General features: G+C 44.7%; 1 protein-coding gene across 1 annotated transcript in view; it reads left to right on the forward strand.

The window, feature by feature from the left end:
- The first annotated feature begins 550 nt into the window (after nt 1–550).
- The window catches only part of scpep1 (serine carboxypeptidase 1), a 23782-nt gene continuing 8724 nt past the window's right edge, over nt 551–15608 (forward strand). Inside the window, exons 1-9 of the mRNA XM_043715241.1 lie at nt 551–655; nt 789–944; nt 3762–3836; nt 5041–5113; nt 5414–5451; nt 5530–5658; nt 8011–8104; nt 8566–8679; nt 8877–9014. Coding sequence (XP_043571176.1) covers nt 551–655; nt 789–944; nt 3762–3836; nt 5041–5113; nt 5414–5451; nt 5530–5658; nt 8011–8104; nt 8566–8679; nt 8877–9014 — 922 coding nt within the window. The remainder of the gene's footprint in view (nt 656–788; nt 945–3761; nt 3837–5040; nt 5114–5413; nt 5452–5529; nt 5659–8010; nt 8105–8565; nt 8680–8876; nt 9015–15608) is intronic.

Consider the following 15608-nt stretch of genomic DNA (forward strand, 5'->3'; position numbering starts at 1 on the left):
AGGCCCAGCTTCTCATAAGATAGTCCCATCATCCCAGTTATTAGGTGACTGAACCTACTCTGAACTGATTCTCTGAGCATTGACATCCTTTCTTAAATGAGATTAAACTGTACACTGTGCTCCAAGGGTGGCCTCACCAACCCTCTATACAACAATAGCAAAACATGCCACTATTTTGAACCAGGGCCGAGATGGCAGAGAAGGATGCTCCAACGGGAGCTCTTCTGCTCCTTCTGTTATTTCTCACTTCCTCCCCCCAACCTTCTCTGTGGGGGGGTGTGGTCTCGGCCTGGTCTCTCAGTGGCTTGTGACTGGAAGCTATACAATGCTTTTTCTGCTCTGCGCTTCTGCAAGGAATGCTTCTGTCCAGAATCCTTGATTACGCCCACACCCCTGACCGACCGACCGACCGAGTTTAAGACCCGGTATTTGATTTCCCATCTTGAGGTTAGAGTGCACGCTGCTTATACTGAATCAAAGCAGCCAGTGTACCACCTCCCCTAGCCATGCCTGGCCACTGAGTATCCTCTTGTTTCTATTCTCTTGTGAGATGGCAAGGCCAGTGTTTATTGCCCTTGGACCAATGGGCGGCTTGCTGAATCATTTTGGAGGGCAACTAAGAGTTACCCATGCTGTGGGTCTGGAGTCAGACTCTGTAAGGATGGCAAATTCCCTTCCTTGAAGGATGTTAGTGAACCAGATGGGTTTGTTTTACAATGCAATATTTATAGAATTGCCATTAGGCTAGCTTTTAAAATTCAGTCCTTTTGTCCCCTCTCTTGTGACAGGTGACAGCTGCCAGTTTGCTGTTTGTAGATAATCCAGTTGGCACTGGGTACAGTTACACCACTGATGCTAAAGCATTTGCCAAAGACCTCTCCATGGTTGTAGCAGACATGATGGTTCTGCTGAAGGAATTCTTCAACATGAAGCCAGAATTCCAGGTAATGTCACTATGGGTCCTGTTGTGGATTACATGGTCTTTGGCTAGAAATCTCATCCCAAAGAGCAGGGACAGAACATCTGAAGTGGTTCCAAGACATCCGATCAGTTCCTCATGTCATGTGGATGGTTGTCCTTCCTGGTTTGATCTGTTTTCATTTCCTCAGCTTCTCTCTCTCAGGATCTCTGCCCTCAAACCCAGTCTGTTTCTTTGCCTGTAACCCTGCAACTTGGTTCTCTTCAATTACTTCATCAATTTCCTTTTGAAAGCTGTCGTGCTATCTGCTGCCACCATCGTTCCAGCTCCTACATTGCAGATCACCTCATCAGCTTCCTGGTGAATTCCCCTTGCCTCTCTATTCTTTAGCTAATTATTTTAAAGCTACGTGCTCTGTCTACCATTTACTCTTTAAGAGGAAATACATCTCTCATTTATATTATCAAAGCCCCACAGAAGTTAGAATGACTCTCTCTGTAATATTCTCAACTTGAAAGAGCACAAGACCAATTTTACCACTTGATGTAACTGAGTAGTAAGCACCAGCTGGAACTGGGCTAGATGTCTGGGAATAACATCCCATTCAGAGACTCCATGCTTTTAGGAGAGACTGGGGAGGGCTAGGTTGAGGAGGTGAGAGGGAGGGGGTTGTCAGGGTAAAAGTGGTGTCAAAACGTACCTGATTCTAACATCCCTGTCCTATGGAGACTGGACAAAGAGCTAGCAGCTGGACTCTGCCAATATAAGTAGAATACGCAGTAAAACATCAAACATCTGGTACCAGGCTGATGGATAATAAATGCTAACCTTGCCAGTGAGCCCTACGTCCTGGGACTGAATTAAAGATTTTTAAAAAATTAATTCACCGACTGTGGGTGTTACTGGCTAGGCAAGCCCAGAGGGCACATGAGTCAACCACACTGGGGTTGATATGGGGTCTGGGGTCATATGAAGGCCAGACCAGGTAAGGATGGTAGTTTTCTCCCCTAAAAGCCAGATGGGTTTTTCCTGATAATCGAAAATAATCTAAATCATTAGACCTTTAATTCCAGAATTTTTTGAATTCATAATTCCATCATCTGCCACTGTGACCAGACAGACTAAAACCAGGACTGGGAGCCCTCAAAGCTGAAGAATCCTGGATACCATCCTGATAAACCCCCTTTGCACCAGAACGTGCTGCAACTCCAGCCGAACTGTTCTTGCTATAACACTGGCATCCCCCTGACAATGGGATATTGTCTTGTACACACAAAGCAGGAAAAATCCAAACCAGGCAATTGCAACTCTATCAGTCTACTCTCAATCGTCAGTGTCTCAAACACTGCCAGCAAGTGGTCTTTGGGCAGGATTGACCCACTCACTGATCTACAGCTTAGGTCCTGCAACAGCCACTTGGGGCAGAGCTGGACACAATACTCTGAATTGAGGCCTTACCACAATACTCTGAATTGAGACTTGGAAGTATTTGGTGTGAATTTCATGGTTTTGTATTTATAAATGTAAATATTCAACACACTTTCATCATCATCTTATCAATATGATATATATCATAATCATTTATCGGATACAAGCATTGTTGGCTGGTCAGCATTTATTGCCCATCCCTATTTGCCCCTTGAAAAGGTGGTGATGAGCTGCCTTCCTGAACTGCTGCAGTCCATGTTCAAATGCAACAAGATCTGGACAATATCCAGGCTTGGGCTGACGAGTGGCAAGTAACATTCACACCACACACTGTACACAGGCCCACAATGCTAGGGAGTTCCAAGACTTTGACCCAGTGACAGTGAAGCAACGGCAATATATTTTCAAGTCAGGCTGGTGAGTGGAATGGAGGGGAACTTGAAGATGGTGGTGTTCCCATGTATCTGCTGCCCTTGTCCTTCTAGATGGAATTGATTGTGGGCTTGGATGATGCTGTCTAATGATCTTTGAATTTCTACTTTGCTTCTTGTAGAAAGTATACACTGCTGCTACTGAGCGGCCGTGGTGGAGGGGGTTGGTGTTTGAGAGTGTGGTGCCAATCAAGCGGGTTGCTTTGTCCTTGGTAGTGTCAAGCTTCTTGAGTGTTGTTGAAGCTGCACCCATCCAGGCAAGTGGGGAGTATTCCATCACAATTGTGACTTGAGCTTTTGGGGAGTCGGGGGGTGAGTTACAAGCCACAGGATTCCCAGCCTCTGACCTATTGTATTTATAAGGTATGGAAATGTGTTGCTGGAAAAGCGCAGCAGGTCAGGCAGCATCTAGGGAACAGGAGAATCGACGTTTCGGGCATTAGCCCTTCTTCAGGAATGAGGAAAGTTTGTCCAGCAGGCTAAGATAAAAGGTAGGGAGGAGGGACTTGGGGGAGGGGCGTCGGAAATGTGATAGGTGGAAAGAGGTCAAGGTGAGGGTGATAGGTCAGACTAGGATGGAGGCGGAGAGGTCAAGAAGACGACTGCAGGTCAGGAAGGCGGTGCCGGGCTGGAGGATTCGGCTGAGACAAGGTGGGGGGAGGGGGGATGAAGAAACTGGTGAAGGTTCATTCTGCCTGAGATATGAACAGGCTAGATCTACAGTAAAACCTCGACATGAGTGTACTTCACTGCATCTGCTCATGAGCATGTTGACCATCCCAGTATGAATTGCAGGTAGACTAACTCTCACTGGGCATTGTGGGCCTACCTATAGCACTTAGACTGCAGTGGTTCAAGGGGCAACTATGGACAGGCAATAAATGCTGACCAGCCAGTGATGTCCATGACCCATGATAGAATAAAAATTTTGATTTTTCCCATGTTAGAAGTCTGAAATCAAAATATCAATTTCTTTTGAACAGAATGTTCCATTCTACATTTTTGCTGAATCCTATGGTGGTAAAATGGCAGCTGGTATTTCTTTGGAGCTGATTAAGGTAGGAGTATTCTGGAATGTGTGGAGTTCAGGGTTAAGGGGTTTGCCATTTAAGACTGAGGGGAGGAATTTCTTCACTGAGGGTGGTAGCACCGAGGGCTGTCGATGCTGCATCATTAAATATAAGCAAAAGCTGAGAATCAAAGGTTCTGGGACAAATGTGGAGTTGATTATTGGATAAGCTGTGAATGGCAGAACAGATTCAGGGGGCTGAATGGCCTACTGCTGCTTGTGTCTTATGATCTTATTGAACTAAGTACAACCTACGTTTTGTTAATGCATATGTTTTTTGGTGTATTTTTGCAGTGAGTGTCAGGGAGTGTTTGCCGCCCTGGGTAAGCTTTCTGCAGTCAGTCACTGGGCACAGATGGTGTAATGTCAGTAAAATGTGTGATTTAGTCCAGATCTTTGCTAAAAGTGTTCAATGTAGACATGCAGACTTGGTGTTATTGCACAATTAATTTCAACATCGCCATGTATGAGATGCTACATGACAGTAGGGGGGAGGGGCCCACATTAACTTCAGTTAATAACAACTCAAAGGAAGAGAAGCATTTGGAGCTCAACATAACCCAATCATCAAGTAACAAAGCGACCAAATCAAACTACAGAAAAAACACAAACTTAACACACACTTAATCTCTTCACAAATAGCATAGAAAAAAACTGAAATTATTTTGAATTTGTATACAGCGTTGATTAGATTACACTGGGGATATTTTGATCAGTCTCTAAACTCTGTTATATTCCAAGGTTACAGTGAAAGTGGGCGAATTGTAAAAGCTGTATATGAAAATGAAAGCAGGAAAGGTGGACCAGGCTTGGGATCTTCCCTCTGGTAAAGAGAAGCTGAAGACACACTTGATTGAGGCCTTCAAGATTCTGAAAGAGTTCAATAGGGCAGATGTGGAGAAGATATTTTCACTAGCAGGGAGACCACAGACCACTAAGACAAGATGGTCACTAAAATCCCATTGGGAATGAATTCAGGAGAAACATCTTTCCCTAGAGAATGGGGAGAATGTGGAACTCTCTCCCACAGGTAGTGGTCAGAGTAGGATTGATACATTGAAGGGGAGCTGGATAAATGAGAGGGAGAACAGAGTAGGTTATCATGATGAAGGTGATATCGTGTACAGTAGAAACCTGTTGGATTGGATGTTTTCTGTCATTCTATCGGTACTGATGCATGATTCCATTCACAGGAGGTCCAGCTCAATCAAATCAAGTGTCATTTTGCTGGTGTGGCTTTGGGAGATTCCTGGATCTCGCCTCTGGGTATGGCTTCTCACTTCTCTCCATTAAATGGGAGAGGGACTGCACTGTGAGGAATGAGAGAGAGTCAGAACAGTTACCATCGTGCTGTGTCCTGGTGCCAGTATTAAAGCATTAATTGCAACAGCATTTTATTAAAATATAGTTTTAACATTAAGCACAGGTGAAAGAATGGCACATCACCTGAAGCAATGGCTGTGTACTCTGATATTAGCAGGGTTTTACATTTTACAATGACTGGGTTTGTATGGGGTCAGAATCATGTTCTACTGTCCACCTGAAAACACTTCCTTGTTTCTGTAGATTCAGTCCTGTCATGGGGGCCCTACCTGTACAGCATCGTAAGTATATAGTTTTGACCTTAAGACATTTTCTGTCTGTGTCTGCTATTTAAACTAAGATGTGTCCGTTTTCTCCAGTCTCTGCTTGATGACCAGGGGTTGGCAGAGGTCAACTCTTACACTGCGAGAGTGCAGGCAGCAATTGAAGCTGGTGATTATCAGAAGGCGACTGAGCTCTGGTCTGTAACAGAGGGGGTTGTTGAGAAAGTGAGTATCTGAGTGTGAGATCCCTCTTTTCAGTGTCTACTTTGTTAGGTATCTGACAAATCTGTTATAATTCTTTGGGAGCTCCCATTTATCTCTCCACCCCTGGAGGCTCCCTACCTTCATTCCTGATGAAGGGCTTTTGCCTGAAACGTAGATTTTCCTGCTCGGATGCTGCCTGACCTGCTGTGCTTTTCCAGCATCACTCTAATCTAGAAAATTCATAAGTCTGAGTGCAAAGAGACTTGGGAGTTCTAGTCCAGGATTCTCTCAAGGTAAACTTGCAGGTTGAGTCAGTAGATAGGAAGGCAATGATGGCATTTATTTTGAGAGGAATATAAAAGCAGGGATGTACTTCTGAGGCTCTGGTCAGACCACATTTGGAGTACTGTGTGTAGTTTTCAGCCTCATATCTCAGGAAGGATGTACTGGCCCTGGACCGGGTTCGGAGGAGATTCACGAGAATGGTCCCAGTAATGAAAAGCTTAACATCGGTTTGTTTGCTGACTCCGGGTCTAGACTCAATGGAGTTTAGAAGGATGAGGGGAAATCTAATTGAAATATACAGAAGGACCTGGACAGAGTAGGTGTTGGGAAAAATTTTCCACTGGTAGGAGAGACTAGGACCCAAGGGCAGAGCCTTAGAGTAGAACATAGAACAGTACAGCACAGAACTTCCGTGCTCTCTCAACTCTGTGTAAAGAACCCGCCTCTGACATCCCCTCTATACTTTCCTCCAACCAGCTTAAAACTATGACCCCTCGTGTTAATCATTTCTGCCCTGGGAAATAGTCTCTGGCTATTGACTCTATCTATGCCTTTCATTATCTTGTACACCTCAATTACGTCCCCTCTCTTCCTCCTTTTCTCCAATGAAAAAAGTCCGAGCTCAGTCAACCTCTCTTCATAAGATAATCCCTCCAGTCCAGGCAGCATCCTGGTAAACCTCCTCTGAACCCTCTCCAAAGCATCCACGTCTTTCCTATAATGGGGCGACCAGAACTGGACGCAGTATTCAAAGTGCGGTCTAACCAAAGTTTTATAGAGCTACAACAAGATCTCACGACTCTTAAACTCAATCCCCCTGTTAATGAAAGCCAAAACACCATATGCTTTCTTAACAACCCTGTCCATTTGGGTGGCCATTTTAAGGGATCTATGTACCTGCACACCAAGATCCCTCTGTTCCTCCACACTGCCAAGAATCCTATCCTTAATCCTGTACTCAGCTTTCAAATTTGACCTTCCAAAATGCATCACCTCACATTTATCCAGGTTGAACTCCATGAAGCCCTTTTAGAATAGAGGTAAGGAGAAACGTCTTCAGCCAGAGAGTGGGGAGTCTATGGTGTTCATTGTCACAGAACGCTGCGGGGGCCAGGTCATTGAGTGTATTTAAGACGGATGTAGATAGGTTCTTGATTGTCAAGGGGATCAAGGGTTATGGGGAGAATGGGGTTGAGAAACTTATCAGCCATGATTGAATGGCAGAGTAGGCCCGATGGGCTGAATGGCCTAATTTCTGCTTCTGTGGCTTATGGTGCTATTTGTCATTGCCCAGCCAGAGGAATCCTCTGAGATCCCTAATTGTGTATGTGCTGCTCATGTCCACTTCCTGTATATAACACACTCTCATAAGTGCTCATGCCCTCATGTATACTCACAGGCATTCATGTACACACAGGTGCACATACGTCTACACTCTTTCTCTCACACACACACGCACACATTAACATACTAACACAGGCGCACACATAAAACTCTCAGGCACACGTAAACATGCACACAGGCGTACACACAAAAGCACATGTATGCTGTCGGTTTCTCTCTCTCTTTCCCACCCCCCCTCCCCGGCCCAGACAGTGATGACTTTTTTCTCCATCACCTCCCCCACGCCCACTCCTGCCCCCATCCCCAAGTGACTCAATGCCCCAGAACTTACTCTAGTGAGTTTCTGGGCTAATTACTTGTAGGGGAGGGCTTCAACAAGGTGTAATTTTTCTTCAAGGGGTTTGAACACTGAGGTCCTACTGGAAGGAAATAGGCAATGTCTGACCTGTCACTTCCTTTCTGTTCCTGACGAAACCTGGTGTGAATTGTTTTGGCCCGGAATCACAGTCAGGCAAATTAATCATCTCCTTGGGAGCTTATAAGTTTTAGGATGGCTTGTCAAACAATTATCAGTGGAGCACAATTATCAGTGCACAACCTCCCAGTTAGGGCACCAGCACACATGCACGTGTGTGTGTGTATACGTGCGCGCACACACACACAAACACAAGTGCACACGAGCACACACAAACATAGGCTGTGGCAATAATTACTGTGGATAACATTTGGCTGCTTCTGTTATAGAATACCGATGGGGTGAACTTCTACAACATAATGACCAAACGGACAGACTCCGATTCTCCACAAATTATGCCACTGATGAGGAGCTCCCAACTAGGTGAGCAGCTTGTGGGAAATTAGTTTCTGTGACATGTGACACGATTTAGGATAACACTCTGGGGTGTCACTGAGAGAAATCTCCGATCTGAGGGCCAGCATGAGGCAGTGCCACACTGTTGGAGGGTCAGCACCGACGGAGGCCTGTAGGTCATCTTGCTGGTTGCTCGTTTCATTTTTGAGTAGTGGACTCTTATCTTGTAATGAAGTAACATTTAACTGTCAGATGATGAAAATTGCTGCTGTGTTAATCTCCAGAAATAAAAGCGATGGAGGTAAATGCTTTGGACTGATGGTGCTATGTGAACGGATGCTTAGATTCATCTGGTGCCTTGATTATTCAAACAATTTAATCTAGTGAAGGAACAAAGTGCAATGAACAGTTGCTTTGTTTTATTGAATGAATCCAGGCTGTCTGTGGCTCTGTCTCTCAGACTTACTTTCTCACTTGTATTTTTGCAGTCAGTCTTTACAAACACCATATCAGCCCCCTGCAGAGTCCTAGCCTAGAATGGCTGATGAATGGGCCAATCAGAAAGAAGCTGAAAATCATCCCGGACTTTGTGAAATGGGGAGGTACTGTCTGTGGGGAACCAGGGAGGAGGTGGTTGAGGGAAGGGTTCAATATGTGCATCTATTTGTGACTTTTCCCTGTTCACCCCATTATTGAATTCCTATGTCCTTGCTGCCCTGTGTACCATGAATCCTTGAATCATGTTTGAATAATGTACATAAGTAGCTACTTAACCAGTCTCTTATCTGAAACCACCCAGGGCAGTCTAATGAGGTTTTCTCCAATATGGAAGGCGATTTCATGAGACCAGTAATCGACATAATTGACAAGCTGCTTATTGCCAATGTGAATGTCACGGTTTATAACGGACAACTCGACCTGATTGTGGACACCATGGGTAAGGAAAGATCACTGATAGCACTTGTTCTCTCTCTGTTTTGCTCTCTCTCTTTCACTTCCACACCCCCCCCACCCCCCCCCTCCCCTACCCACCATCGCCAGGCAGCTAACTGGAACCTATATCAGGGTTGTGTTATTCAGAGGAGTCAGAAACTTCAATGGATTTTCATTGAAAGTCTTTGACCAACATTGAGAGATAGAGGGACCCCAAAAAATTCAACAACCATAACATATTTTCAAATAAACGGAATAGTAAATTTTATTGAAGTCAATGAAAAAGAAACACCCCCCAGTCCCACAAATTTATATTTATAAATGTGCATTTATACAGAACTGTATTTATGTGCTGTCATTTAAATTTTTTTGTTAGAGTTCTGCAAAGCTGACATCAATCTGAAGCAATGCTAAGCTGGGTGTCTCGTGATACTTACGTGGTTCTGTATTTTATGCTATGGTTGTATTTAAAAATGGTTTTGGTTCCTCGAACAGTAATTTCATATGGGTTAAACAGGGAACCTATGGTTTATATATTGCTGTCAGTCATGGCTGAGTGAATAATTTTTAACTACAAGATGCATTGCAGAAATTCACCAAAGATCAGCACGGTGGCACAGTGGTTAGCACTGCGGCCTCACAGCGCCAGAGACCCGGGTTCAATTCCCACCTCAGGCGACTGACTGTGTGGAGTTTGCACGTTCTCCCCGTGTCTGCGTGGGTTTCCTCCGGGTGCTCCGGTTTCCTCCCACAGTCCAAAGATGTGCAGGTCAGGTGAATTGGCCACGCTAAATTGCCCGTAGTGTTAGGTAAGGGGTAAATGTAGGGGTATGGGTGGGTTGCGCTTCGGCGGGGCGATGTGGACTTGTTGGGCCGAAGGGCCTGTTTCCACACTCTAAGTAATCTAATCTAATCCTTAGCCAGTATCTTCCAAACCCATGACCACTTCCATCTAGAAGGGTAAGGGCAGGAGATACTCGGGAACACGAAACCTTGCAAGTTCCCCTCCAGACATCCCTGACTTGGAAATATATTGCCATTCCTTCAGTGTTGAAAAATGTGTTGCAGCAGGTCAGGCAGCATCAAAGGAGCAGGAGAATCGATGTTTTGGGCATGAGCCCTTCTTCAGGAATGAGGAGAGTGTGCCAAGCAGGCTAAGATAAAAGGTAGGGAGGAGGGACTTGGGGGAGGGGCGTTGGGAATGCGATAGGTGGAAGGAGGTTAAGGTGAGGGTGATAGACCAGAGAAGGATGGAGGCGGAGAGATCGGGAAGAAGATTGCGGGTCAAGAAGACGGTGCTGAGTATGAGGGTCACTTCAGTGTCACTGGGTGAAAATCCTGGAATTCCCTCCCCAGGGGCAATGTGGCTGCACATGGACTGTAGCAGTTTAGGAAGACAGCTCATCCCCACCTTCTCAAGCAGGGGCAACTAGGGATGGGCAATAAATGCTGGCCCAGCCAGTGACACCCGCATTCCACAACATGAATAAATTTTAACAAATATCTGGGTTGGATTGAAAGTTCATAAATTTCAAATCCCACTGCAGATATTTCCACATAGACGGTTCTCATTTAGCATTGTAGCTGTATTCCTGAGAATTGCTACTTTAACTTAAATGATTTTAAGTGAATAATGGGTTTCTACAGGGGTCCAAGTTCAAGCCAGCGTTTGATTCCTAAGGACGTTTTCTTGCTCAGAGAAGCTAATCTTTAAGCTCAAATGTTTTCTGTACGTGTGTAGCACTGCACAATCCCAGGAGAAATAACTTGCAAAATGAATTAACAAATACAATATGAATTCATGTTTATAAATTAATTTATACATCTTGTGCGTTAAGCTGGGGAGGGGAGTGTGTTCTTGTTAACTTTACTGAAGTCAAGGAGTAAGTTTAATTTTGTTTCTTTAATATTCTATTCTTGTGATCTATAATTACCTAAATGTTGGCGCGGACTGACTTCATGCCAGTTGGAATGAACTTGAGGTGACTGGGACGCTGCTTATGTCACCATTCTGCCCACTGACAGGCATTTTGCTTTTTATTGTATGATTTGGGTCTTTATTGTTTTTCTGAGATGAGGGTATGTGGATATGCTGCAGCTCCATCACAAACACATTATCTCCATAATCCCTTTGTGCCCTGTGCAGTCATTGATCCAAGGGTTAAGTATCTCTCTACCAGTAATCAGGAAGTTAATTCCTCTCCAATCCTTTTCTGAAAACCAGCTGTGTCTACCTCAATACGTGAAGCCCTCATTCTTTTTATGTTGTAAATATACTGAACAGGGTGTCTCATTGATTAGGATGCCAATACAAAAAGGATCGTATGGAACTGACTAACCTGCTTGAGACTGCCCCTTGTGCTGGAAGAAAGTACTGCACTTGTGTAATTATTTTATTCACTTGTGGGATGTGGGCGTCACTGGCTTGGCGAGCATTTATCGCCTGTCCCTAGTTGCCCCTTGAGAAGGTGGGGGTGAGCTGCCGCCTTGAACCGCTGCAGTCCATGTGCTGTAGGTAGACCCCCAGTGCTCTGCCGTTCCGCTACATCATGGCTGATCTGATCAACTTCAAGTGTATTTTTCTGTAAACCCGGATTTTCAATCAATGGGTGCTGTAAGAATTGAGTTTTTGATACTTTTCTGAAGATCCCGTAGAGGGAGTTTCAGGATTTTGACCCAGTGACACTGAAGGAATGGTGATATGTTTCCAAGTCGCTGGTGGGCTGGTGTTCCTGTGTGCCTGGTGCCCTTCTCCTTCTGGATGGAAGTGGCCATAGGGTGGAAGCTGCTCCCCAAGGATCTTTGGTGAATTTCTGCAGCACATCTTGTAGTACACGCTGCTGCTTACTAAGCATCAGTGTCATCGAGTCATGTAGCACGGAAACAGACCCTTGGTCCAATTCATACACGCCGACTACGTTTTCCAAACTAAACAAGGATATTTGTGTGTTTTTGTCCATATCCTCCTAACCTTTTCCTATTCATGTACCAATCCAAATGTCTTTTAAATGTTGAAAATGTACCTGCATTTATCATTTCCTCTGACAGTTCATTCCACACCTCAGCCACCCTCTATCCGAAAAGGAGCCCTTCCGATTTCTTTTAAACTTTCTCCTCTCACCTTAAACATATGCCCCTTAGTTTTGAACTCCCCTAGGGAAAAGACCCTTGCAATTCACCTTGGTAATGCCCCTCATGATTTTATAAACCTCTCTAGGGTCACCCCTCAAACTCCTATGCTCCATTGGGGGAAATAAAGTCGCAGTCTATCCAGCCTTTCCTTTATAACTCTGGTTAATTCTTTCTGAACTGTCTCAAATTTAATCATAGGTTGACCAGAAATGTACACTGATAATAAAGCAACTTCTAAAAATGTACACAGTGCTCCAAAAGTGGTCTCACCAACATCCTGTACAACCCCAACATGACATCCTAAGTCGTATACTCAATGGTCTGAGCAATGAAGGCAAGCATGCTAATGCCTTCTTAATCACCCTGTCTACCTGTGACGCAAGTTTAAAGAATTGTGTACCTGAACCCCTAGGTCTCTCTGTTCTACAACATTACCTGGGGCCCTACCATTAATTGTATAAGTTGTGCCCCTGTTTATTTTACGAAAATGCAATACCTCACATTTATCTAAATTAAACTCCAAGTGCCACTCCTCAGCCCATTGACCCAATTGATTCCAAAGGTTGGAGGAGTGATGACACCATATCTTGTCGAAAGGACTAGAGCAATGTGTTTTTCGGTAATGGAAGAAAAGAATAATTTATCTCTGGGATAGTAAGAAAACATTAAAAACTTAATTCTCATGGCACAGATCAGTTGGTAATTAAGGTTTATGGTGAGAAAAGGCAGGGAAGTGCATCAGGTTAGCCATGTTGACTAACCAAGGAGACTTGATAGACCAAGTGGCCACTTCTGCTTCTATATCTTATAGGCTTATGATCAAATGGGTCCCAATGTTGGGTGACTCTGATGTAGCGATGCACAGTGCAAATGTGTTGTATAGAGTAAGAAAATGTCTGGGGAGAAATTATGATTAACAGCTGCAGTAACTTGTATTTAGGTTGTGTCTTAAATGTGTTAGAAAATGAAGGTAACATCATTGTGATATCAAAAAGTTTTAGCTCCAAGTCACATTAGATTATTAGGGCTGGTGTCCAAAAGCTTTGTGAAAGGAGGATGTTTTGAGAATCTTGAAGGAGGAAAGTGAGGAAAAGGGGTGGAGATAGAATTCTTGGGATTAATGTCCAGGCCACTGAAGGGATGGTGGCCAGTGATGGAGAGATTGAAATTAGGGATAGAATATAGAAAAGTACAGCGCAGAACAGGCTCTTTGGCCCATGATGTTGTCGAGGATTAATGCAAAATAAAATAATCTAACCAACGCACCCCTCAACTCACTGCTCTCCACGTGCATGTCCAGCAGTCACTTAAATGTCCCTAATAACCCTGCTTCCATCACCACAGCTGGCAACACATTCCACGCATTCACAACTCTCTGCGTAAAGAACCTACTTCTGACGTCCCCTCTGCACCATTCTCCTAATATCGTAAAACTATGACCCCTCGTACCAGTCAATCCTGCCCTGGGGAAAAGTCTCTGGCTGTTGACTCTATCCATGCCTCTCATTATCTGTATACCTCGATCAGGTCACCTCTCTTCTTCCTTCTCTCCAGAGTGATAAGTCCGAGCTTAGTCAACCTTTCTTCATAAGGCAAGCCCTCTAGTCCAGGCAGCACCCTGGTAAACCTTCTTTGCACCCTCTCCAAAGGTCTGTATCTTTCCTATAATAGGGTGACCAGAACTGGACACAATATTCCAAGTGTGGTCTCACCAGGGCTTTGTAGAGCTGTAGCAAAACCTTGCAGCTCTTAAATTCGACCCCCCTGTTAATCCCCCATATGCTTTCTCACAACCCTATCCACTTGGGTAGCAACTTTGAGGGATCTATATACTTGCACACCCAGATCCCTCTGATCCTCCGCACTGCCAAGAATCCTGCCTTTAATCCTATATTCAGCATCGAGTTCAACCTTCCAAACTGCATCACTTCACATTTATCCAGGTTGAACTCCATCTGCCATTTCTCAGCCCAGCTCTACATCCTGTCTATGTTGCGCTGCAGCCTGCAATACCCCTCGATACTATCAACGGCACCTCCAACCTTTGTGTCATCTGCAAATTTACTAACCCACCCCTCAACCTCCTCATCCAAGTCATTTATAAAAACTACAAAGAGCAGAGGCCCAAGAACAGAGCCCTGCGGGACCCCACTCAACACTGACCTCCAGGCAGAATACTTTCCATCTACATCCACTCTCTGCCTTCTCTTAGCCAACCAATTCTGAATCCAGACAGCCAAATCTCCCTGTATCCCATACCTCCTGACTTTATGAATGAGCCTACCATGGGGAACCCTATCACATGCCTTGCTGAAGTCCATATACATCACATCCACAGCTCAACCTTCATCGACCTGTCTTGTCACCTCCTCAAAGAGCTCAATAAGATTTGTGAGGCATGACCTGCCCCTCACAAAGCCATGCTGACTGCCTTTAATCATGCTATGCTTTTCCAAATAGTCATAAATCCTATCCCTCAGAATTCTTTCCGAAACTTTACTGACCACAGATGTAAGACTGACTGGTCTGTAACTGCCAGGGATTTCCCTATTCCTCTTCTTGAAAAGAGGAACAACATTTGCCTCCCTCCAATCCTCTGGTATGACTCCCGTGGAGAGTGAGGAGGCAAAGATCTTTGCCAGTGGCTTAGCAACCTCCTTTCTCGCTTCCTGGAGCAGCCTAGGATAAATCTGGTCTGGCCCTGGGGACTTATCAATCTTAATGTTTGCTAAAATTTCCAGCACATCAACTTCATCAATCTTGATCTGTTCAAGCTCATATCCCAGCTCCTCAAAGTTCTCATTTACAACAAGGTCCCTTTCCTTGGTGAAAACTGAAGGAAAAAACTCATTTAGGGCTTCCCCTATCTGCTCAGACTCCACGCACAAATTCCCTCCGCTATCCCTGATCGGCCCTACCTTCTCCCTGATCATTCTCTTATCCCTCATGTATGAGTAAAATGCCTTTGGGTTCTCCCTCATCCTTCCCTGTTCTTAATTAAAGATCTAAACCCTGGAATCCATTCCTCACCCTGCTCTATCCATGTCTCCGAAATGGCCACAACATTGAAGTCCCTGGTACCTATCCATGCTGCAAGTTCACCCACTTTATTCCGGATACTCCTGGCATTGAAGTAGACACACTTCAAACCACTTCGCTGTCTGCCATCACATTCCAGTGACCATGAAATCCTGTCCATGCCCTCCCTACTCTCATCCTCCTGTGCACTGGAACTACACCTCAGGTTCTAATCCCTGCTGAGCTAGTTTATACATAGTTGAATAGCATTAACAAATTTTCCATGTAGGATATTAGTACCTGTCTGGTTCAGTGAAGACCATCCTGTTTGTACAAGTCCCACCTTCCCCAGAATGAGCCCCAATTATCCAAGTACCTGAAACCCTCCCTCCTGCACCATCCTTGCAGCCACGTGTTCAGCTGATATCTCTCCCTATTCCTTGCCTCG

The sequence above is a fragment of the Chiloscyllium plagiosum genome, chromosome 24, assembly GCF_004010195.1.
Source record: "Chiloscyllium plagiosum isolate BGI_BamShark_2017 chromosome 24, ASM401019v2, whole genome shotgun sequence".
In the NCBI taxonomy this organism is placed as follows: Eukaryota; Metazoa; Chordata; class Chondrichthyes; order Orectolobiformes; family Hemiscylliidae; genus Chiloscyllium; species Chiloscyllium plagiosum.